A 27,340-nucleotide genomic window follows, 5' to 3' on the forward strand; every position below is an offset into this window, starting at 1 on the left:
GACAACAAAGATGTGATCCACAAAAGAAATAACTGATAGGCTAGACTTCATTAAAATTAAAATTTTCTGCTCTCTGAAAGGAACTATCAGAAAATGAAAAGACAAGCCAGAGACTAGCATAAAATATTAGCTAAAGGAGTATCTAATAAAGTACTGTTTTCCAAAATATATACAAAGAACTCTTAAAATTCAACAGTAAGAAAACAAACAACCTGGTTAAAAAATAGGCCAAAAAGGACACCTGGATGGCTCAGAAGGTTAATAAGCATCTGACTCTTGTTCTCAGCTCAGGTCTTGACCTCAGTGTCATAAGTTCAAGCCCTGCATTGGGCTCCGCATTGGGTATTGGAGCCTACTTTTAAAAAAAAAAGGCCAAAGACCTTAATAGACACCTCGTCAAAGAAAATGTACAGATGGCAAATGAGCATATGAAAAGATGCTTCACATCCTATGTCATCAGGGAAATGCAAATTAAAATAACAATGAAATGTCACTGCCCATTTATTAGAATGGCCACAATCCAGAACACTGACACTGCCAAATGCTGACGAGAACTCAGGGCAACAAGAACTCTCATTCATTGCTGGTATGAATGCAAAATGGCACAGCTACTTTGGACGACAGTTTGGTGGTTTCTTAAACTAAACATATTTTTACCATATGACCCAACAATCACACTCCTTAGTATTTATCTAAAGGAGTTGAAACATATGCCTATACAAAAGCCTCCACACAGATGTTTATAGCAGCTTTATTTGTAACTGCAAAACTTGGAAAAAACTAAGATACCCTTCTGTAGGTATGTAGGATGAACTGTGGTACATCCAGACAATGGGATATTATTCAGTGCTAAAGTGAAAGGAGCTATCAAGCCATGAGAAAACATGAAGGAAACTTAAGTGCATATTACTATGCAAAAGAAGCAATCTGAAGAGACTTCATACTGTATGACTCCAATTGTAGGATATTCTGGAAAAGCCAAAACTATGGAGACAGTAAAGAAATTAGTGGTTGCCAGGGATTAGGGGAGAGGGAAGGATGAAGAGGCAGAGCACAGAAGATTTTTAGGGCAGTGAAACTGCTGTCTATGATACTATACTGATGGATACATGTCATCATGCATTTGTACAAACCCACAGACTGTACAACACCAAGAGTGAATCCTGATGTAAGCCAGGAACTCGAGATGATAATGATGTGTTAGTGTAGGTTTATCAACTGTACCACTTCGGTGTGGCATTTTGATACGGGGGAGGTTGTACATGTGTGAGGATAGGGAATAAATGGGAACTCTCTATACTTTCTGTTCAATTTTGTTGTGAACCTGAAACTGCTCTAAAAAAAAAAAAGTTTATAAAAAAAAAAAAGAAAAAAAAAAAAAAGAAAACCAAAACAGATAAATGATACAAATGGTAAGTCAAAAAAAGAAAAACCTTGGATGACTAACAGAGATAAAGAAACATACTTAACTTCATAAACTAAAATGAAATACTATATTTTTCACTCAAAGAAGTAGACACTAAAAACTGACAATATTCAAATGTTAGCGATGATTTGGGACAATGGGTTTTCATACGTTGCTGGGTGTAAAGGAAATTGATACAGCAGTCCTCCCTTACCCACGATTTCATTTTCCATGGTTTCAGTTAATGGTGGTCTGGAAGCAAATGATCCTTCTGATGTATCATCAGAAGGTCAGCCTAATGCTGTGTCACATGCCTACATCCTTCACCTCACTTCATCTCATCATGTAGGCATTTTATCATCTCACATCATTACAAGAAAAATAAGGAAGGGTGAGTCAGTACAATAGGATATTTTGAGGGACAGACCACATTCACATTACTTTTAATACAGTATATTGTTATAACTGATCTATTTTATTGTTAATCTCTTACTGTGTCTGATTTATAAATTAAACTTTATCATAGGTATGTATGTATAAGAAAAAAATATACTACATATCGGGGTACTATCTGTGGTTTCAGGCATCTACTCGGGGTCTTGGAACACATCCCTCACAGACGAGTGGGGACTACTATATAACCACTTGAGAAACTCCTGCATACAAATACAAGACTGCAAAAAACAAAACAAAACAGAAAACCAAATCCAGAGAGTAATGGCAGTAACATATTGTTTATGGACATATAAACACACATACATGGAGAAATGCATGTACATATGTGTTAATAATGTATTTTTAAAAATACTAGAAGGATACACACTAACTTAGGACAGTGTGAAGGGAGATAAAAGAATGTGACTCGAACTTTACCTCTATTATTGTGACTTAAAAAAAAAAATTTTGCAAAATGGCAAAATATCAGTTATTAATTCTAAGATAACAAATTAGGTAATTTTTATATAATTCCTTATACTTTTCTGTATTTTAATTTTTTTCCTAAAATTCCATTAAACATAAAAAACATTGTAATTTCAGTCAGTACATCAAAATAATAATGTCCTACACCTCCTCTAAATCTATGATATAACAGAATTATATACTAGTGATAATGACAATAGTTCACATTTTCTCTGATGGCTGAATACTTCCTGTCATATGACATAACTGGGTCAGCCAAAAGTAATCCACATTTCATTTCAGAAAGCATAAACAGAATTACTACAAGAGTGTTCAAGTTATAGACTGCTTAAGGAAGACAACACTCACGGTCATTTCCTTAAGGGCTGTGTCAGGCCTTCAGTGAAGGAAGTGACACAATGCGCCTGAATCACTGAAACCAAATAGTGACTTATGTGAAGGAAACACTGCAAAACTTACATCCTGAAAATAATGATTTTTTCTTTTCCTTCCCAAGAAATAAAAATTAAGTCATCAGAATGAAGTATTACATAATACATACCTGACACACTTCTAGTAAGGAAAGAATCTGTATTAGGTTCCTCCTGCTCCATCTGTTCTCAATATTTCTTTATCTTAAAGCAGTAAAAAACCTTTCAAGAATAAAGTGAAAAACGGACACATACAAACATACATGCTCACCCCAAACTACTCTTTGAAATAAGCTGTTAATTATCAGTCATGTATACGTCACACCACTAACACTTTCATAAAGAATTTCATACTTACTGAAAGTCTTACAGATGTCAGAAACAGCTTTGAAGACTCTATCGGAGAAATTCACTTTCACCTTCACATACTTCATGTTGGGAAGCTGCAGGCGGAGCAGCTTGTGCTGGGGGGTGAACTGCAGCTTAGCATCTGCCTGAATGCCGTACTTATCCAAGGTCCAATGTGTTTTAAGAAGCCAAGTTCTCTTTTTTTCCCACCAGAGAGCATGGTCAGACCAATCCTTTTTTACATCTATAAAAAAACAAGCAATAAACAAAACACTTAAAAATCACTAACATTACACCTTGAGAGAAATTATAAGAAGAAAACCAAATTGGGTATTTAATACATGCAACTAATTAAATACTAAGTGTCTTTTATGTGATAGGTACGAAAGAAATCCTAAAGAGCTGAGAAAACACTCTGTGCCCTTGAAAGCCCATACCTAGGTAGCTGAGGCGGAATACACAGTGTAACTAATAATGCTTCATCAGGTACAACAGGACACAGGGATGAAGAGGGAATACACTGTAGTCACTCAGAGAACAAAGAGAACCCTGGGGACTAGACTAGGAAAAAATAATGAAGTGGAGTTGGTAAATTCTAAGCCCAGCCTTGAGGAAAGGACAATATTCTTTTTTTTTTTTTTTTAAGATTTTATTTATTTATTTAGCAGAGCAAAAGACAGCCAGCGAGAGAGGGAACACAAGCAGGGGGAGCGGGAGAGGAAGAAGCAGGCTCCCAGCGGAGGAGCCTGATGTGGGACTCGATCCCAGAACGCTGGGATCACGCCCTGAGCCTAAGCCAGACGCTTAACGAATGCGCCACCCAGGCACCCCAATATTCTGATAAAGCCGGTGAGAAGGCTGAGGTTTGTGTATGAGGCTGCAGATGCACACTGAGGTGTGTAAGGAGTAGTGAAGAGTGAGATGGGGAATCCAAGCAAACAAAAACGAATATCCTAGGTGAAGGCATGGAAAAAAATATCCATGAGTAAGAGAAAATAAAAAAACAAAAGCACTACATCCCAACTATACAAGCTGTCCCAAATACATTTCGAGAAAAGTAACTTACAAGTTACATTGACCCAACTTTTCCCCAACATATTTTGATACAAGTATAACAGAAAACATTAATATCTGTTAAACTATTTAACAGCCTTATGCAATTAAATTAGATGAAACCAAATAGAAGAATAAACACAAGATTTGGCTTCCCTCAATAAAGCAGATAACAATAAACTTGCAAAATAAAATCCAACTTCAGCTAGTTTTTAAATTAGCAATAAAAGACTTTTTAGATAATTATGCGTTAAACTAAGAACCAAAAAAGGGGGACATGATATTTCAAAAAAAAAGAATAGGCCAGGCACCCAGATGGCTCAACTGGATGAGTGACGAACTCTTGGTTTCGGCTCAGGTCGTGAACTCAGGGTCCTGGGATTGAGCCCAGAATGGGACTCTGAGTCTTTTCCAGGATTCTCCCTCCCTCTGCCCCTCCACCGACCCTCCTGTGCACACATTCTCTCAAATAAATAAGTCTTTAAAACAAAAACAAAAAGAATAGCCAAACAAAGCCTTCCAGGAAAAAAAAAATCCTGGAAAATAGCATTCTTGCAAAAAAAAAAAAAACTATTATCATGATCCTGATAAAAAGCTCATTTTAATACAGATTTAAAAAGCGCTGGTAGGGGCGCCTGGGTGGCACAGCGGTTAAGCGTCTGCCTTCGGCTCAGGGCGTGATCCCGGCGTTATGGGATCGAGCCCCACATCAGGCTCCTCTGCTAGGAGCCTGCTTCTTCCTCTCCCACTCCCCCTGCTTGTGTTCCCTCTCTCGCTGGCTGTCTCTATCTCTGTCAAATAAATAAATAAAATCTTAAAAAAAAAAAAGCGCTGGTAAACTTTAAAAAAAATGAACTTCAAAGCACAGACTAATATGGATTTTTTTTTTTAACACAACTTGTATACCTGAAAGCCTCACAGACAGAGTAAAAAATAAAATTTTCACATTGATTATGTGCCTAGAAACACTTTCTCTAATGGTGAAACTTACATGATTGACTTCTCATTGTGGAAGAAACACATCACAAGTGGTTTATAAAAACACTTTCAACTCCCCAGATGTTAAAAAAAATTAATCAGTAAGTACTTCATTTTTTAAAAAAAAGATTTTATTTATTTGAGAGAGAGAGAGAAAAAGAGAGAGAGAGCGCACAAGCAGAAGGAGCTGCAGGCAGAGGGAGAAGCAGGCTCCCCACTGAGCAAGGAGCCAGATGTGGGACTCACTCCCAGGACCCTGGGATCACGACCTGAGCCTAAGGCAGACACTTAACTGACTGAGTCACCCAGGCGTCCCAAATCAGGAAGTAGTTTTAATGGGAGAACTGTAGTTACCTGTGATTACATTGCCATTTTGAAATTTTATTATTTGTTAACCACTTCCTTGGTTAAAAGTTGCTCCCAAGGCCATTAAATTCCTACTACTTTCTGGATGTCATGCATGTAGCTGGCCACCCTTCACTCAGGCAGAGCAAACTCACAAAGCCCCAAATGTTTGTATCAGGACTTTTACAGACTTCGTGGGCCCCTGACAAATGAAAATCTCAACTTTACATCAATTAGACTTCAAACTCTAACCTCAGAAACAGGTACCTCCCCTGATCTTCCTCTTTAAAAATCTGACTCTCCTCATCAATTCCACCTCCCTTTCTCACAACAAAGGAGAACCCACCTGCATCTAGCAAGAATAAACAGGGCTGTGTTATGTTTCAAAATCATCACTGATAATTTTGAAGAACTGCAGAGGCACAGGTGTGCAAATTGAGAGTGAAACTGAGAGACTATGTAAGAAGTTAATGTGGAGGCAGAAATGATGAAAGTCTGAGTTGCAGTGGCTAGGCAGTGAGAAATAAGGAATACAGAAAACTTTTCCTAAGTATTTTGTTATAGCAGGGAGCACAAAAATGGATGGCAGATGGACAGAAAGGGGAAGGAAAGTCCAAGGAGTATTTTTAGTTTTGTTTTCAAGAAGAGAAAGTTATTATATCATTTTTTTAAGAATTACATCTTTTTAAAAAAAGATTAGAGAGAGAGAGAGAGAGCATGAGTGGGGGTGAGGCAGAGTGGGAGAGAGAGGGGAAGCAGACTCCCCACTGAGCGGGGAGCCCCATTCAGGGCTCGATCCCAGAAACTTAAGCCAAAACCAAGAGTTGGACACTTAACTGACTGACCCACCCAGGCGCCCCTACAGTATCACTTCTTTAAGTAGGCTCCATGCCCAGCCTGAACTCACGACCCTGATACCAAGACCTCAGCCGAGATTAAGTCAGATGCTTAACCAGCTGAGCTACCCAGGTGCCCCTATAATATCATTTCGAGTTACTGAAATGATCCTATAAAGCTCAAAACACATTTACAGTTATTATCATTCTTTAATTTGCTCTTCAGCAGAGTCGTTGTGTCGGTTTCACTTCAAAACTTTTTAGAGACTTGACTGAGCTCTCAAATACACAAAACGATGTTTTCTCACCTTCTAGGAAATCTTCCTTTGGTACTGGCTTTGTATGGTACTATGTATCCTACTTTGAAACTAATAATGTCTACACAACTCGCTTCACCCAGGATATTATAAGAACATAGCTGTTCTATTCAGAAGCAGCAAAACCACATCCAAGGAAACAGTCAGAAAAACTAAGAGGCAGCCCACGGAATGGGAGAATATATTTGCAAATGACACTACAGATAAAGGACTGGTATCCAAGATCTACAAAGAACTTCTCAAACTCAATACACAAGAAACAAATAAACAAATCAAAAAATGGGCAGAAGATATGAACAGACACTTTTCCAATGAAGACATACAAATGGCTAACAGACACATGAAAAAATGTCCAAAATCATTAGCCATCAAGGAAATTCAAATCAAAACCACACTGAGATACCACCTTATGCCAGTTAGAATGGCAAAAATAGACAAGGCAAGAAACAACAATTGTTGGAGAGGATGTGGAGAAAGGGGATCCCTCGTACATTGTTGGTGGGAATGCAAGTTGGTACAGCCACTCTGGAAAACCGTGTGGAGGTCCCTTAAAAAGTTAAAAATTGAGCTACCCTATGATCCAGCCATTGCACTACTGGGTATTTACCCCAAAGATACAGACGTAGTGAAGAGAAGGGCCATATGCACCCCAATGTTCATAGCAGCAATGTCCACAATAGCTAAATCGTGGAAGGAGCCGAGATGCCCTGCAACAGATGACTGGATTAAGAAGTTGTGGTCCACATATACAATGGAATATTACTCAGCAATCAGAAAGAATGAGTTCTCAACATTTGCTACAACATGGACGGCACTGGAGGAGATAATGCTTAGTGAAATAAGTCAAGCAGAGAAAGACAACTATCATATGATTTCTCTCATCTATGGAACATAAGAACTAGAATGATCAGTAGGGGAAGAAAGGGATAAAGAAAGGGGGGTAATCAGAAGGGGGAATGAAACATGAGAGACTATGGACTATGAGAAACAAACTGAGGACTTCAGAGGGGAGGAGGGAAAAAAAAAGAAGCAGCAAAACCAAATGCTATACATTGATTAAATCCTGAGAAAATTGATGCTGTATCAATTGAGAATCATTCACCGAGGCAAGCATTAAGAGCCAACTTGTACATCAAAAATACTTAACAAGTTTTGTGTGTGTGTGTGTGTGTGTGTGTGTGTGTGTGTAAAGCAGTATATCTTAATGCAGTAACTCTTGAAAGTACTTAAGTTACCTAGTTTGCTACAGTGCAGCTTGTCTCTACAGTGGTTACCCGCAACGGTAACTGGCATAAACACAATGTGCATAAGAGTAGATTGCAGATATCAACATATGTATTTACATATTCCTCCAAATAAAGTCTGAATAGAAGCATAAAAACTTTGATTTTAAAACTAAAAGGATCATCTATAAAATACTTATGAATAATGAAAAGCGAAAGAAAATGCTATTGATTTGTTTTTTTGTTTTTTTTTTAAAGATTTTATTTATTTATTCGACAGAGATAGAGACAGCCAGCGAGAGAGGGAACACAAGCAGGGGGAGTGGGAGAGGAAGAAGCAGGCTCATAGCGGAGGAGCCTGATGTGGGGCTCGATCCCATAACGCCGGGATCAGGCCCTGAGCCGAAGGCAGACGCTTAACCGCTGTGCCACCCAGGCGCCCCGAAAATGCTATTGATTTGTAAAAAAATGGTTTATTTTTCTTGTGTGGTGTTAGGATTTATAAAGGAACAGTTATTGAAGATCCCTATATTTGCATAATTGAAAAGTTTGGAACTTTCCATGTATTTAACTCCCCTCCATATCAAAATCTGAGCCCTGCACCATGTTCTAATAAACAAACATTTCTAATTTTTTAGAATGGCAGCCTTGGTGTTTCAATCATAGCATTAAACAACCGAATGCAACACACACATACTCTCACACATAAGAATCAGCAGCCGGTGCCTGGGTGGCTCAGTCAATTAAGCGACTGACTCTAGATTTCAGCTCAGGTCATAATTTCAGGGTCGTTAGACTGAGCCCGATGTCAGGCTCTGCACTGGGTGTGGAGCCTGCTTAATATAGCTTGATTCTCGCTCTCCCTACCTGGCCCCCCACTCAAAAAAAAAAAAAAAAATCATCATCAGCCTGGCACTTACCATGGTAGAAGTTAGCAAGCATCACCACAAAAGGGAATTGTTTCATCAGTATTATAAAACCATTCAAGGGGTAGATCGTGCTCAATACGTTCTAATAGTCAGTTTGTCCAATGTTAAGATTTCGGTTATGCTCCAGTATAGTGTACCCACCTTCTTGTTTTTGGTACACTGTGACTTTAAAATTTTGTATCTAGATTTTAAGAAGCAACATACCATAAATACAAACCTTCTCAGAACAAAAACCTAAGGGGGAAAATGTACTACTATAAAGTCATGGTTTTCTTTCTTGGGGGAGAAAAGAAGACATTTCTTTACTTACTCATAAATTTAGCCCTTTTAGTAACTTTTTAGAAGTCAAGAACTATTTAGATTATGGTTTCATATACCCAATAAAAGTCATCTATAATAAATTTTAGTAATATGTGTTAATTTTTCAAAACATTTTGCCAGCACTGAGTAATGTATAGAATTGCTGAATCACTATATTGTACACCTGAAATTAATGTAACACTGTATGTTAATTATACTGGAATTTATAAATAAATTAACTTTAAAAATTAATTTAAAAAACATTTTGCCAGAATTCTGGAAAGAATTATCCTGTGTTCCTCCATTATTTAACAGATCCAATCATGCTGTGCTCTGTTCCACATAAAAATACTGATAGACACTCAAATTCGTATCATTAAAATTGCAAATGGCTAAAACATTAACTGTATCAATAAAAATCTTCTCACTTGTCTGTAATAGAATGTTCTTCAAATTCAAGAAGTAGTTGAGTATTTATCCTCAAAGACACCATGTGTGTATTCCAAGGAACGGAAGGCTTAGCAGTTTCATTATTGGGAGGCTGAGTATACAAACAATGCTTATTCTACCAAATGGCTTTTGGAGCATTCACCGGCTCCATCAGGCACAAAAGAAAATCAAGTATTTCAAAAAGCTTTCTGCTAAGGAAAATACTATGTCCCTCTTTATGCAATGACAGCGACCTTACACTCTAGAAAATGAGCACAGAGCAAGAAGCTACACTATTAACACACTATTTAACCTTTTCCTACTAGGGTGACAATTCCTTCTTGACCATTTTGATATGCAATTCTAAAATGGAACTTGTTACTTTCATTTTTAAACAACTTGAATTGTTTAAAAAGTCAAAAAACATGACAAACAGCTAACTGAATTAACTTATTTTTAAAGTACCCACATTTCAAATATATGTAACTTATTAATAACAATTTGAAATAAACAGGAAACAAAATGTTAAAGTGGCTTAGATTTCTGTTTGCATACTTAAGAAATAATAGTCATTCAGGAAGAAAACACAGAATTTGTTTAGCATTCCCATAACTTCCATAAACCAGAAGCAAAGTTTACATTAGATAATCTTTGGTAAGTCAACATTTTATTTTAAATTATAAGTACACAGATGCTTTCTGGGAACATGCCTTATTTTTTGTAAATAGGTATTTTTCTGTTGTGCTAATATATAGTTTCTCCTGTTTCCTTTTGTTTTAGGATCCTCTTAAAACCCCAAATTAGGTAGTATAACTATTGCAATGTCAAGAATTTATCCTGTCTTTAATGATGGCAAAAACTCTTCAATCCTAGTAAGCTATTAACGAAGCTACAGAATGGTTCTGACACCGATGCAAGCAAGCCATGCTAACTAACCAGACCACACAGCATCATACGCCAAAGTCTTCTTGACCTCCAAAATAAGACTTTCAAACTCCTTCATCACACCATTTACTTATACCACCTAGTCACTCATCTACCAAGCTTAGTGGATTTTCCCTCATTCATTTCACAACCAGACTGAAACAATTACAGACATACCTTCTTTTATTATACTTTGCAGATGTGGTGGAGTCTTCTGTTTTGTTTTTTTGGGGGGTTTTTTGTTTTTGTTTTGTTTTGTTTTTACAAATTGAAGGTTTGTGGCAACCCAGCTTTGAGCAAGTGTATTGATGCCATTTTTCCAACAGCATTTGCTCATGTTTCTGTCACATTTGGTAATTCTTCCAATATTTCAAACATTTCCATTATTTGTTATGGTGATCTGTGATCACTGATATGATCTGCTGAAAGCTCAGATAATAGCATTTTTTAGTAATAAAGTATTTTTAAATTGAGGTATGTGTATTGTTTTTTAGACATAATGCTATTGCATACTTGACAGACTATAGTGTAAATGTAACTTTTATATGCACTAGGAAACCAAAAATTTCATTTGATGTATTTTATTGCGATGTTCATTTTACTGTGGTGGTTGGGAACTGAATTTGAAGTATTTCCACGGTATGCCTGCATTATAAATTTTATGATCAACAGGGTCTAAGATACCACTGGGCAAGCCTATGTTTTTTCAAGTCCTCAAATTGCTGACCATGCTCACTCTTTCTAAGTAGACAATCATGGATTCTACTTCAGAATATACAGAAGCTATCAGATTGGAACTATTTCATCTACATGCCAACCAAATTTACAAAACTTCTTGCATTTATTTATACCTGTATGGGTCTCCTGCCTTTGTGTTACGATAAAAGAAGTGTCTACTTATCTCAAACCAATCCTGTGAGCTATGCTCTGCTGGCCTTCTCACCTTCTAGGAACCACACACTTCTTAACAGTGGCACCCTAGGTATCTCATCCATTCCCATGGCTTTAAATGGCATCTATACACTCACATTTCTAAGTTTCATCTCCAGCCCAACCTTCTGCTTAGAGCACCAGCTTATACATCCTACTGCCTATCCTGTATCTCCACGTGGATATCTGACAGGCATCTCAAACTTAATATATCCAAAACTTAAGCCAAGTTTCTCCTATCTCTACTATTACTGAATAGCACTAACCATCAACCCAGTTGGCTCAAACCAGAACCTAGAAGTAATGGATACTTCTTTTCCCACCGTTCCCCACATTTATCAGCAATCCATTCAGTTTAACTTCCAAAAATCTCCAATTTCCGCTGGCAGGAACCCATATCGTTCAGGTCACTAGCACCTCTTCCACTGATTATCGGAACAGCCTCCTACTGATTCCATTCAGCACTTTCGACACCACATCCAAGGTGATGTACTCAACACTCAAGTCATTCCCCTGGTGGAAATACCTTAATAGCTTCCAAATGCACTCAAAATAAAATCCAAATGCCTTATTGTAGTCTACGAAGCCCACACAGTATGGCCCATCTACTTCTCTGAATTTATCTTCTGCTACTCTTCCTCTGCTTCAACCATACTTGCCTTCTCTTTATTCCAGGAACTAATAAGTAAGCTCTCTCCTCCCTTAGTGGCTTTGCACATGCTATTCCACTCTGAATGTCAAATTCCCTCTCATCTTCCTCAAATTTTAGTTTAAATTTCATGTTCCCAGAGAAGCCTTTTTAACCACCCTAAGATAAACCTTCCAAAGTCCTACGTCCCTTCATCATTCTCTATTTCAGTACACTGCGATATTGATGATCAAAATCTGCACTCATTGTCGTTCGTGGGTGGGGTAAGTATCTTTCTTTCTATTGGACTATACTCTCTAAAACAAAAACAAGGTCTGTTTCAATCCCCATTATATTGCTAGCACCTAGCACAGTGCCTGCACATGATACCTGATAAATGAATAAATCGTCATATTGAAAAATTTAAAGATCCTTCATTACTACCCCAAGAAAATATTATCCCCAACAAGGAAATTATCCTTAAGCCATCAAGAAAAATAATGTGTAAGATTAATTTAGCTGTATGTTTAAAAAATCCATTTTGTCTTCAACTTCAGAATTAAAACATGCTTCTATACTAACCAGCACAACAGAGATTTCCCTACAGGTGGGGAAATCAAACTGAACTGACTTCCTCTTCTCGCTCATATCCTCTAAAAAGGATGAATTACTTTGTCCAAGACAGACGCTATTAAGTGAAATGATTATATTCCAAAAATTCATTTTTAGGTCTTAGAATTCAGCTTTGCCACAAAGAAATAGTATTAATAGGTAAGTTCCAAATCAGATTGTTGCCCAAATCTAAAATAACCCAAAGCATATTACTAACAATATCATACCATACTAAACATATTATCACAAGGTTTTTTGCGAAAAATATGGTCAATGCTTCAACTCGAGATACAAGGAAAACTGCCAGCAGTGGCACCTGTGGAGTCCAGGTTAGAGAGGAAAGAAAGAGAACACTGCTGGTAAGTTGTTGGGGAGACAACGGCTTCCGTCTAACTTACAGCACTGGTCCTCTTTCCACAACTCCAGGAATTAACCTGCCTCCTTCCTCTTTCCCAGCTGTAATTTGCTGTCTTAAGCCACGGTTTCTTACATTTACTAAGCTACTGACAGTAGAAGAGCTTTACTTTCTGCTTTCCTCTCCAACCACTGAAACAAACACACAACTCTTCTAAGGTTTCTAATGAGATGTCACTGCCATGTAAATAAAGACAGGCTCTACAAGTAAAATTAATGCTTAAATAAGTTTGAAAATTATGTCTTATTGATGTTATCTCTAACATTTATTGAAATTTAAGGACATCAGATATTAATTTCACTATTTAATCACATTTCTCTTGTCCTGAAGAACTTCTTACTCTCACCCCTTTAGGTTTCCTTCCTCCCAAACTTTTAATTTCAGAGGTGAGGATGCTTAAACCCCCCTCCCTTGATTTTAGAAGTACCTTCTTATTTTGGTCTCTTTAGTTACTCAGACCTTCAAAAAGGGAAAGAGGAAGTAAAATGGATGAAGACTACTATTCTTCAGGTGCATAATCAATAAATGAATTAATAGACATTTTCCAAATACCGACTATTTGCCACACTAAGCTAGGCCATGGGAATATAAAATTAGTAAGAACTCCCATTCGAGAGACACTCACAGCTCAAGTAAGGAACACAGACAGGTAAAATGAGCTAAAAGGTTAAAAAAAAAAATGGCACAGAAGCAACCGACATTAATGTAAGAGTAGAATTAGGCTCTGAAGAAGAGGTGGTATTTTACCTGGGTCTTAAGAGATGTGGGACTTTCAACATGTGCTAAGAGGAACTATCCCATAGACAATGGAGTCTCTAAATCCGATTTTTTAATGAAGATAATTATGATGGGATTACAAAGAATAACTCAGGAAAAGGAAGAGCCTGGCAGCAAGAAATTTACTGCAATATTCTGGTAGCAGGACCTGACCTAAGGCAGAAGCTGAAGAGAAGGAGCCAAATATGAGGAACATGTCTAATAATTACAGGTCTTAATGATATTCACTACAGATCACAGAAGACAGCTGAAGGTGAAGAGGAAAGCTAGAAAGCTCCTAGCTTGAGAATTAAATGGACAACAACAAAAGCACTAAAATCTGGGGCACCTGGGTGGCTCACTCGGTGAAGCATCTGCCTTTAGCTCAGGTCATGATCCCAGGGTCCTGGGAATGAGTCCCACACTGGGCTCCCTGCTTCTCCCTCTACCCCTCCCCCCTGCACATGAGCTTGCACTCTCTCTCTCATGCTCTCTCTCTCTCAAATAAATAAAATATTTTTAACAAATTTAAAAAACCCCATAAAGTGGAAACACCAGCTCTTGCCAGAGGGAGCAATGAGAAGTGAGATACACTTCCCATGAGGACTGTTATTTCCTCCCTTCCCTTCCTTAGCACCTGCCTTTCCTACCTCAGAGCTAAGTGACCTACACCGGTAAGAGCACTATTATGCAGATTTCAAGAAATCTTTGTTGTTGTTGTTTTTAAAGTAGGCTTCAACTCGAGGCCTGAACTCACAACCCTGAGATCAAGAGGTGCAAGCTCCATCTACTAAGCCAGCCAGGTGCCCCAATTTCAAGAAATCTCAAAGGCAAAGGGCTGCAGCAGACAGTAATATTCTGGTGAGAGTTTCAACAAACCTTCCATTAAAAGTCTGACCTTACCAGATCTTACTGCAACTTGCTTAGTCTGTGCCTTCCCCCCCACACCCCCCCAGTATCACAGGGATGCTATAAAGCTTGTGTGAACTGGGATCTGAAAATGTCCTTAGAAATCAACCCAATCGAAATTCTTCCTATAGATAAGGAAACCAGGTCCAGTGGGGCTCGTGACGTGCTTGAGCCCCCACAGTTCCTCAGGGGCAGGGCTGAGATCAGAATTCAGTTCTCACAGATATCCGTCAACTGAACAGGTGGTCAGCATGAAAAAATGGATTCACAGACTAAATATATGTTCATCCAGCTCTGCCCAAAATAAACACTGCCGGGCAAGCACAGAGAGACCTTGTCAACAGAGAGACTATTTTATTTGGGTCTCCAAGAGCTATGTTGAAATAGTCTTTCAAACCATTCCACTTCTTTGTTTCAATACTATCCAGATACTGGAATATCAATTTATTGATATAAAATGGACCCCACCCCCTACCACACATTTACCAATTTATCACCAAGAAGCTAATCTTCTATAGGCATATCTCATTTTATTGTGCTTCCCTTTACTGCTTTTTGGAGACAATTGCATTTTTTACAGACTGAAGGTTTATGGTAACCCTGTGTCAAGCAAGTCTGAGTCATTTTTCCAACAGCATTTGCTCACTTTGTGTCTCTGTGTCACATTTTGGTAAATTTTGCAATATTTTAAACTTTCTCATTATATTTGTTATGTGATCAGTGACCTCTGCTATTACTATTGTATCGTTATATAGAGATACCACAAACCATACCCATATGACAGCAAACTTAGTCGATAAATGTGGCTGGTGTGTGTTCTGACTGCTCTAGTGGCTGGCCATTCCTCCATCTCCTTCCCTCTCCTCAGGCCTCCCTATTCCCTGAGACAAAACAATACTGAAATCAGGCCAATTAACAACCCTATGATGGCCTCTAAATGTTCAAGTGAAAGGAAGAGTTGCACATCTCCCACTTTAAATCAAAAGCCTAGTATCGAAAGCTGAGATAGGCTGAAAGCTAGGCCTCTTGCACATACAGCCAACTTGTAATGCAGAGGAAAAGTCCCTCAAAGAAAAGTGCTACTCCAGTGAACACAGGAATGAATGATGAGAAAGCGAAACAATTTTGTTGCTGATATGAAGAAAGTTTTAGTGGTCCTGATAGAAGACCAAACCAACCGCAGCATTCCCATAAGCCAAAGCCTAATTCAGAGCAAGGCCCTAAATTTTCTATTCTAAGAAGGCTGAGAGAGGTGAGGAAGCTGCAGAAGAGTGTGAGGCTAGCAGAGGCTGGTTCAAGAGGTTTAAGGAAAGAAGCCGTCTCCATAACATGAAAGTACAGAGTAAAGCAGCAGGTGCTGGTGTAGAAGCTGCAGCAAATTACCAAGAAGATTCAACCAAGATCATTAATGAAGGTGGCTACAGTAAACAAATTTTCAACGTAGACAAAACAGCCTTATATTAGAAGATGCCTTCTAAAACTTCCACAGCTAGAGAGAAGTCAATGTCTGGCTTCGAAGCTTCAAAGGACAGGCTGACTTTCTTGTTAGGGGCTAATGCAGCTGGTAACTTTCAGTGGAAGCCAATGCTCACAGACTACTCCAAAAATCCCTAAGGCCCTTAAGAATTACCCTAACTCTACTCTGCCTGTACTCTATAAATGGAACAACAAACCCTGGATGATAGTACATCTAGTTACAATATGGTTTAATGAATATTTTAAGCCCACTGTTGAGACCTACTGCTCAGAAAGAAAGATTCCTTTCAAAGTATTACTGCTCACTGAGAATGTACCTGGTTACCCAAGAGCTCTGACAGAGAAGTACAACGAGATTAATGTTGTTTTCACGCCTGCTAACACAACATCCATTCTGCGGCCCATGAATTAAGAGTCACCTCCTAATTATTCATCTCTCAAGCCTGATTATTTAACAAATACATTTCATAAGGCTAATGCTGCCACAGATAGTGATTCCGCTGATGGATCTGGGCAAGGTAAACTGAAAATCTTCTGGAGAGGATTCACCATTCTGGATGCCATTAAGAACATTCCTGATTCATGGGAAGAGGTCAAAATATAAACAGGGGCGCCTGGGTGGCACAGTCGTTAAGCATCTGCCTTCGGCTCAGGGTGTAATCCCGGCATTATGGGATCGAGCCCCACATCAGGCTCCCCCTGCTTGTGTTCCCTCTCTCACTGGCTGTCTCTATCTCTGTCAAATAAATAAATAAAATCTTAAAAAAAAAAAATATATATATATATATATATATATACACACATAAACAAGAGTTTGGAATCAGTGAATTCCAACCCTCAGAGATGACTTTGAGAGGTTCAAGACTTCATTGGAGGAAGTAACTACAGATGTGGTAGAAACAGCAAGAGAACGAGAATTAGAAGTGGAGCCTGAAGATGGGACTGAGTTGCTGCAGCCTCAAGACAAACCTGAATGGATGAGGAGCTGTTTCTTATGCATGAGCAAAGACAGCGGTTTTTTGAGGTGAAATTTACTCCTGAAGATGCTGTGAAGACGAAATGACAACAAAGTATTTAGGACATAACATAAGCTGAGTTGATGAAACAGCAGGAGGATCTGAGAGAACAGACTTCAACTTTGAAAGAAGTTCTACTGTGAATAAAATGCTATCAAACAGCATTACATGCTACAGAGAAATCATTCATGAAAGGAAGGGTCAATTACTGAGATAAACCTCATTGTTGCCTTATTTTATTAAATAATTTCTTTAAAAAAATAAATGTGGCCACATCCACTCCAACCTTCAGCACTCATTACCCTGATAAGTCAGTAGCCATCAACATTAAGGCAAGACCCCCCACCAGCAAAAAAGATCATGACTTACTGAAAGATCAGATGGTGGTTAGCATTTTTAGCAATAAAGGTATTTTTAAATTAAGGTATGTATATTGTTTTAGACATAATGCTATTACTGCACACTTGACTACAGTGTAGTGTAAACATTAACTTTTATATGCACTAGGAAACAAAAAAAATTCATTTGACTTGCTTTTTGCAGTATTTGTTTTACTGCAGTGGTCTGGAACCAAACCAGCAATTATCTTTGAAGTACGCCGTAAAACTCAAAATGGTTACTGTTAGCAGCTATTTAAGTATTTCAAGAATGCATATACTAATAAGCAAAATTAAAATGAGTTTAAAACAAGTGAAAAACACAACAAACTGCAAATAAACAATATAGAAAAATAATTTTCTTTTTTTTTTTTTCTTTTGAGAGAGAGTGCACGAGCAGTGGCAGGGGTGGGAGGAATGCGGGCAAGCAGAGGAGGAGAGAGAGAATCTTAAGTGGGCTCCACACCCAGCGTGGAGCCCAACTTGGGGCTCAATCTCACAACCCAGGATCATGACCTGAGCTGAAGAGTTGGGCACTTAACTGAGTCACCCAGGTGCCCCTACAAAAATAATCTAACAACTTTCCTTTTCATATTTTAGACTTGTATTATTATAAAATGAATACTCTATCATCTAAAAATAACTGGAATACCTTCCAAGTCATTTCCTCTCTTCCTTGTTTAAGATTCTTGAAGAGTCTAAATCATTCTTAATCTTATTTTAGAAGGATGACCCTCCCCCCTTCTAGAACTACCCTTTAACAACAGAATTCTCAGCAGTGCATCTACAATACATCACTACAACACCGTCAACTAAGACTTAAAGTTTCTATAATATAGTCATCATACATCTAGTATACTAGAAAGAATATTCCTGATTTTCCACAACTATGAAAACCAGAAACAGACTGCTTAAACAAAGTCCCAACACTAACCTAGTGGACATATTCTTTTGTTAATCAATAAAATGGAAACAAAACAAAACAAAGAAAAACAACAACCCACTGGCGATCTGAAGCATGCAAATATTTCATAACTCAAAAATTGTCCCTCATTCCACCCCCCCATCCAACAAATTAAGGAAAGACTACACTAAGATCATGCACATAGAAATATTAGCTTAACCTTTAAATCTCTGAAGTTTCTTCCTCTCCAATTTCTCTTGCAATTTACCTCTTAAGCAGCTGCTGAGTTTGTCCCTTCCTCTCCTTTCACTCTGCCTTAACTTCCTGTCCTCAACATCTCTTGCCTGAACTACTCTGCATTTTTGCAAAACTAAGTTATCTTTTAAAATGTAAATTTGGTGGGATCCCAGGGTGCCTCAGTCACTTAAGCATCTGCTCAGGTCTGGGATGAAGCCCCCCCACATCAGGCTCCCTGCTCAGCAGTGTTTCAGAGCTCCCTGACTGGATACTTTCCTCTTTCCCACTCAGAGGGCGATAAAATCCTACATAAGAACCAGCTCAAATATTACCAACTCCAAGTCTTCACTGACCCTCCTGTCAAAGCAGTTAGGTACATCTTAGCACTCTGAATAATCATTACACTTTGTTATATTTTAACATAACTTAGACTAAGGGTCTTGGAGCTTATTCATTTTGTATCTCACAGACAGAATCCAGGATCTGCCACATAGAATTAAACCAATAAACGTATAATGTACAGGCAACATGTGAAAAAATCTTAATATGTAAAATTATAATTATTCCATGACAAAAGTTTTTGTCAAAGATTAAAACTCTATTGGTTTTAAGTGCATATAGGGAAATGAAAAACAGAAAAATCGGTATTAAGTGCACTGTAATTTAAAACATTAAAAACACTCAGGAGTGTTACAGTTCTTTGTAAAAATTAATCAAGAGCAGTTTAAATAGTGCTTGCTTATGCCTTGGCAAATTGTACTCCTTATAAGTTTGGGTCAACTCCCATTTTATCCTTTGCACTTTCAGTGTCATGAAATCTCTCTGAGGGTTTCTTTAAAACACAATTTTTTTGCTGGTGTCACTTTCTATGAGACATTTTCATCCTTTTTGTCACACCATTTTCCTCACATCAATAAATCTGCCTTCACTAAATCCTTCTGGCTGCATATCCAGTCTCTCCAGTGGCGACAGCCACGGTGAGCTATTTCTTCTATAACTCCCCATCTATGTTGGATTCAATTTTCACTTCCGGTATTATCACTTTTTGTTTCTCTGCTGCAGATTTATCTTTGTTGGCCAATTTCCTCTTTCAATGATCCATTTTTGTAAAATAGCTCATCAGTATATCAGCGGGAGACAAAGAGGCAACACAGCTTACACACTTTCTATGCATGAACTGTGTAATAAATACACAACTGACAGATCATGGACAGACTCTGAAATAAGTGACATGACTGGTCACTGGTCATGATGCACACCTGTTATTTACATAATGAACTAGAGACTGAAAAATGAGAAGTTTTCACTTCACACAATTATTCATAAAGTATGGTGGTAACTAAAATATAAATCCTATTGTTGGATGACTGATGCTACTTAACTAAACTATGATAACTCAAATGTGTATACTGAAAGTGTGCAAAGCACTGATGGTTTCCAAAAATCTATCTGGTATGTCATATTCTTTTAAAAATGTTTTTAACCTGGGGGCACCTGGGTGGCTCAGTCGGTTGAGCATCTGCCTTTGGTTCAGGTCATGATCTCAAGATCCTGGGATTGAGCCCCGCATCAGGATCTCTGCTCAGCAGGGAGTCTGCCTCTTCCTCTCCCTCTGTTCTCTCTCTCTCAAATAAATAAATAAAATCTTCTTAAAAAAATTAAAAACCCTTAAAAATGCTTTAAATCTGTTAGCAGATGCTGTAAACTGCTTCAAAGTTTACATATATCATTCAAACTGCCATAAATTTCAATTAAAGTACCCCATTCAATTTTAAATTTAAAAAATTATTATTTTACATTAAGGCTTCAATGACTGTCTAAAGCAGATGGATTGACTGCTTACAGAAAACATTTGGAACCTAAAATGATAAAAAGTGACAAATTGGTAGATCTTTGATATAGCTAATGACTGAAAATTTAGGAATTCGTTCATCAAAACAGAACTGAGGCGCTTGGGTGGCTCAGTCAGTTGAGCATGCACTCTTGATTTCAGCTCAGGTCATGATCTCAGGGTAGTGAGATCATGCCCCGTGATGAGCTCCATGCTCAGTGCGGAGTCTGAGTTTCTCCCTCCCTTGCCTTCTGCTCCTCCCCCTGCTTGCATGTGCCCTCTCTAAAAAATAAGTAATCAAATCTTAAATCAATTAAGCTTACAAATCCCCTTATGAAGTTATTCACAAGCCCAAAATAATGTCTATCAATTTCGATTTGTTATCTGATACTACAAAATATACTAATCCAAAGTAGCTGAGAAGCTTTATCAGATCACATAAACCATGCATGGAATTACAGAATGTCCACAAATAGAAGGTATGCTAATTATTCATTTCCAGAGGGTGGATAACTTTCTATCCATTCCTGAAGGCATACTACTAATTTGGTTCAACATGGCTTAGTTCCTAGGAGACTGGACGGGGGCGTCCATGAAATACCAACATCTGACAAATTCTAAGAGAGTAACAACGGGGTTGAACTCACCAGTTAGTATTTGACTCACAGAAGTACTAACAGGATTTGTCTTTTAAAGGTGATCAGGGCACCTGGGTGATGCAGTTGGTTGAGCGTCTGACTCTTGGTTTCAGCTCAGGTCTCATCTCAGGGTCATGAGACTGAATCCCATGTTGGGCTCTGAAATCATTGGGGGAGTCTGCTTCAGATTCTCTCTCCCTCTTCCTCTGCCTGCCCCCCACCCGCGCACGCACGCTCTTGCACGCTCTCACTAAAATAAATCTAAAAAAAAAAAGTGATCAAAAGCACTAACTATACTATAATTCAAAAAGAAGTAATTTAGGAGAATATTTTATTGGCTTTGGCATTTTAAATTTACCTCAGTACTAAAGTACTTACAAATCTTAATACAGGGCAGGAGTATAGCCGACTGAAATAAATATTTCTTGGAATCCAAGAGGCTTATTATTGCTTCTATCTTGTTACTGACTTAGATATACTTGATGAGCTTCAAATTTGTAATAGTCTCATGTCTCTCCCTGTTTAAAATCTTTTATTGGTATCTGACAGCACTTAGTATATGTAATGCTAAATCTTTAAACCTGGTTTATAAAGTACTTTAAGCACTTGTTTCTTAAGCTTATTTCTTAAGCCACTGGTTCCCCAGGACTGCTCTTCATTAGACTTTGTTCAGTTCCTGGAAGGGCCACCCTCCCTTGCTCGCTCACCCGATCTACCTCTCCTGCTGGGGCTTCTCATTTTCTCCCAACCTGCTGTTCTTCCATCCCACGCCCTCAGGCTACATCCTCTGCCTCTGCGACTGGCTAATTCCCACTCCACCTTCAACTCTCAGCTTAAAAGCAATTTTCTCCAAAAATCCTTCCCTATATACCAGGTCACATTCCCCAGGAGATACTCCCGTAACTATTTCAATTATCATAATACCACATTACAGCAATTACATATTTAAAGATGATCTTATCCCTATGACTGTAAGACGAGAATAAGGAATGAGTTAATTTTGTTCACTTCCTGTCTCTCCCATTCATAGTACACTGTCTAGCATTTAGTAGGTTCTCATTTAAAATATTAAGTGGGTGAGTGAAGGAATAACCGAAAAGAATATCATCTCCTCCCTTACTGAACTTTTATCTTTCCTCTCTAAAATCTTATTTTCTACTTCTCCAAGCTATTATCCAATACACCATAAACAGTGCAATTGCAATCTGGAATGCCTTTCTTCCTAACTTTTCAACCTGGCCCTCTTCAAATAAGACCAGTCATTGCTCATTCTTCTAAATCTCCATCACCTTCCTGTACCACTTTTTTGGCACTTCACACCCAGACCATCAACTCAAAGCAATCTTCTGTTTTCATTCTGGTACTAGAAAGCTGCTCACGTTTTAAGCAGGGACTATGCTCCATTACCTAATACAATGCTTGGCCCTCCATAAATGTTTGCTGCTGCAACTCCTGATGAGGTCAAGTTCATGTACCTCTTCTATCCCCATAGAAGTGTCCTGCTATATACCTATATAACCTACCAAAAACAGTGTAAGTGTACAGAACTATTTTTATACAGGAATGTTTACACACAAATGTCCCATCTCACTCTAAAGCGTTTCTTTCCTAGTCTGAGTTCTTTAAGGCATTTACTTATTCCTCAAACCCATGAGGTAAGATACTTAGAAGTGAGATATTCCAGAGGTCCATCAGGATCCTCAATAAAATAACAATTATAACAACTAGGACTTCGTAGGTGCCAAGAACTGTTCTAAGTACTTTACACATATACATTCATTTAACCCTCACAACAAACCCATAAAGTAAGTATATTATTACCTCCATTTTACTTGTAAGGAAACCAAGCCACAGCAGTGTTAAGTAATTTGGCACACGGTCACAGAGCTTCTAAGGAGTGAAGCCAGTGTTCAAACCCAGGCAGTCTGGCTTCAGGTAATGTATTCAGAGAGTTTAGAACCATTCAACAAAATTTACAAAAGCAAGAAAATAAGAAGGGGTTTCTGGTTAAATACTTCATAAATACAATGAAAACAAATTAGATAGGCTGCTTCAATCTACAATGAAAACAAATTAGAAAGATTGCTTCAATCTAAAATTCAAGTTTACATTTTAGGTGTACATAGTATTTGAAGTATAACTGAAGTTAACATTTTATTGAGCTCTTACTAAGCATTCTACTAATCACCAGGGATTCTGTTAATCCTTTTAACAACTTACTTAGTTCTTACATTAACTCCAAGAAACAGGTAAGTAAACTAAGGTGTAAGAGAGATTAAATAAATTCCAAGGTCACATATAACCACAAGTAGCAATGTCTTAGACTAAGTTCTTAAACACTAACAAAGTTTACCTTTTAAAGAAGGCATTTGCCTAAGCCAGAATTTAAATTTATTGGAAATACCATCACTGCAGCAGTTTACCTATAATTTTGTATACACTGGAGCATAAAATCTACTTCTAATACATTCTTGTCCTAACTTGTTTACAGTATTACCTATAGAGATGCAAGGTAGCACAAGGTCCAAATACATTCCTAATATGGTAGAGAATAAGTTAGTACTATTTGGCTTATCTTTATTAGATACTTTCTCAATCTTTTATAAAACTGCATTATTTCTCTAGTTCAGTAAAAGGGAAAAACTCACACACCACTAAAATAGTCTGGATACAATCATCATCACTACATTTACAAAGGCTATTCTGAAACACTTCATATTTATTAACTAGCTTAAACCTTTAATAATCCTATGATAAAGTTACCAGTATTATCCCTATTTTACAGCTGAGCAACCAGAGGCACAGACAGGTAGGTCACCCAGCACAAGGCTGTACAGTTAGACTACAGTAAAGTCAGGACTGTCACACCAACACGCTATCCTCCACCCCAGTCTATGCTTCCCAACAAGAGCACTCCACCACAACAACAGAATTCAACACCTTGCATGAAACTGTAAATTGGTAACAGCAATCATTTGCTTTTTTTCCAAGTTATTTTTAATTTCAAAAGTTAGGAAATTCAGGAACTACATTAAGGAATATTAAGCCGGGAGGCACTTATCCAACAGACACCTTCATCTATCATCAATAATGCTGGCACTTTATTGGTGTTTTATTCACAATCCTGAGTGTTCCAGTAAGAAAAAGATATCTAAATCATCATTACACCGATGCTTTGAAATTACAATTTTTAAAATACCTGATATCGTTTTTAGTTACAGCGTAATATAAAAATAAGATAAATATTTAAGAAAAGATTCATTACGGATTCTAAAGCAGATTTCACCTCCCCTGAGCTGGAGGTTATCAGCTTCCTAACACTGAAAATTGTATACAGGTTGTTCAAGGAAATACTGAAGGTGGCTGGTCCTTATACAACTAAACTAGATAGTAGATATTCGAGTCCAAAAACATGAATCATGAAGGAAAAAAAAAAACATCACAAGAAAAAACCATGAATCATGAAAGAAAATCTGAATGTAAACCTCATCATTTACTGTTTATCTTCTTTTATTTATCCTAATTCACTTAGAAGAATTACTGAAACGGAGAGAAAATACCAGAAGATACAGATTTCAAACATTTTACCAGGTCATGATCCTGGGGTACTCAGGCTCCCTGCTCAGGGGGAGCCTGCTTCTCCCTCTCCTCCAGGCTTGTGCTCTCTGTCCCTATCTCTGTCACTCTCTCAAATAAATGAATAAAATTTTTAAAAATTAAATAAAATAAAATAAACCCTGAAACTTTTGATTATTCAAAGAAGCTTCACTATAGTCAATATTTATGACCGAAGTTCTAAAAATCTAAGTTTTCTAGTAGATAAATAACAAATTGGTTTTCATTGGACATCTCAGATTAAGCAGATTTCTTACATATGACAATCTTAAAAAGCTCAATCCAGAGAAGAAAAAAATTGGTAAAATGGACTTCATCAAAATTAAGAACTTCTGCTCTTTGAAATATACTATGTTAAGAAAATGAAATGACAAGCTATAGCCTGGAAGGAAGTAGTGCAAAACACGTATCTAATAAAGGACTTCTATCTAAAATATATATGAAGAATACCCAAAACTCAGTAAGAAAACAACACAATTTAAAACAAAAACAGGCAAAAGAGGTGGGGGCAGGAAAGAAAAAAAAAACGGGTAAAAGGTATGAAGACATTTCACTAAAAGGATATACAAATGTCATATACATATGTGAAAAGCTCCCCATCATTAGTCATTAAGAAAATGTGAATTAAGGGGCGCCTGGGTGGCACAGCGGTTAAGCGTGTGCCTTCGGCTCAGGGCGTGATCCCGGCGTTATGGGATCGAGCCCCACATCAGGCTCCTCCGCTATGAGCCTGCTTCTTCCTCTCCCACTCCCCCTGCTTGTGTTCCCTCTCTCGCTGGCTGTCTCTATCTTGTCGAATAAATAAATAAAATCTTTAAAAAAAAAAAAAAAAAGAAAAGAAAATGTGAATTAAAATCACGAGATATCCCTACATACTATTTTTTTTTTAATTTTTATTTATTTATTTGACAGAGACAGAGACAGCCAGCGAGAGAGGGAACACAAGCAGGGGGAGTGGGAGAGGAAGAAGCAGGCTCATAGCGGAGGAGCCTGATGTGGGGCTCGATCCCATAACGCCGGGATCACGCCCTGAGCCGAAGGCACACGCTTAACCGCTGTGCCACCCAGGCGCCCATCCCTACATACTTATTAGACTGACTAAAATTAAACAAAAATACTTTAAAAAGACCTGAAAATACCAATGTTGGGGAAGGGCCCAGAGCAACTGGAACTCTCTTTTTTTCAGTTCTCATACAATACTGACAGGCATGCAAAATAATGTGGCCACTTTGGAAAAACTGACAGTTTCTTATAAAGTTAAGCATATACTTAGGATACTATCCAGGCATCCCACTCCTCAGTAGTTACCCAAGAGAAATGAAAATATATATTCATGCAAATGTTTATAGCAGCCCTATTCATAATCTCTCCAAGCTGGAAACACCACAACTGCCCTTCAACTGGGGAATGGACAAACCTGGTACACATCCATACAATGACTACACAGCAACACAAAAGTCTACTTTTACACTCACGATACACAGATCAATCTAAATGTATTATGCTAAAAATTTTTTTTTCTAACTAAACTATATTACGCTAAGTGAAAGAAACCAGAATGAAAGCTACATTCTCTATGGTTCCATTTATAGCACATTCTAGTAAAGGTAAACAGTGTTTTTCAGGAGCTGGGGTTAAGGGCATGGACTGATTATAAAGGAACACAAGCAAACTTCGTGGAGTGCTAGGTAAGTTCTGTATCTTAATTATGGTAGTTTATTTTTTAAAGATTTTATTTATTTATTTGACAGAGAGAGCACAAGCAGGAGGAGCAGCAGGGCGAGAGGGATAAGCAGACTCCGCTGAGCAGGGAGCCTGATGCAGGGCTGGATCTCAGAACCACAGGATCGTGACCTGAGTCAAAGGCAGACACTTAAACAACTGAGCCACCCAGACACCCCTTAATTACGGTAGTTTAACAATGATGACATACATTTGTTAAAACTCAGCACATTATACCATGAAGGATGAATATTAATATATATAAATTGTATCTTAGTAAGCTAGGTATTAAGAAAAAAAACTGATAAAAAATTATGCAAATAATTTGTTGCAAACAAACTATAATGGATATGAATTTGTAACCACAAATCCAAGTATAGAACATCATATCTCAATTAAAAATTATTTTAAAATATTCCTTTAGAGTATTCATTTAACTCACACTGGGCATATATACCATTTTGTAACATACCATGGTACTAGCATTAATTTTTATTTCAGTAAAATAATTAAATAAAAATACTGCATCCATTTACTTTTTTCTGAAACCACTTTCATTAGTTTTTAAATGGGCTCAATGTTTTCATGTCCCAAGAAACAATTTTATGTCATTCTTTGTTATAACTAAAAAAAAAAAAAAAAAAAAAAAAATCACTCTTATCAAGAATTAATTTACCACTGAACCCTTCGTGGTTGTAAATTTTTCAACTTATTCATCCATTCGACTTCAGAAATCTAGTGAAAACAGCAGTTAAATGGTTTTTATTATATTAAAGAGGTAGGTGTGTGTTTGGAAGTGAGAAGAAGGGTGGAATGTAACTATTCTTGTTGTTTAGGCGGTGAGAACACAAAGCAG

General features: G+C 37.6%; 1 protein-coding gene across 2 annotated transcripts in view; it reads right to left on the minus strand.

Moving 5' to 3' along the window:
• Positions 1–27,340, minus strand: part of FERMT2 (FERM domain containing kindlin 2) — an 88,299-nt gene that overhangs the window by 53,765 nt on the left and 7,194 nt on the right. For both annotated transcript variants that reach the window (XM_040641844.1, XM_040641845.1), the window contains exon 3: positions 3,095–3,328. In XM_040641844.1, the coding sequence (XP_040497778.1) occupies positions 3,095–3,328 (234 nt within the window). The remainder of the gene's footprint in view (positions 1–3,094; positions 3,329–27,340) is intronic.

This window comes from Ursus maritimus, unplaced genomic scaffold, assembly GCF_017311325.1.
Source record: "Ursus maritimus isolate PB19 unplaced genomic scaffold, ASM1731132v1 scaffold_25, whole genome shotgun sequence".
NCBI classification, from domain to species: Eukaryota; Metazoa; Chordata; class Mammalia; order Carnivora; family Ursidae; genus Ursus; species Ursus maritimus.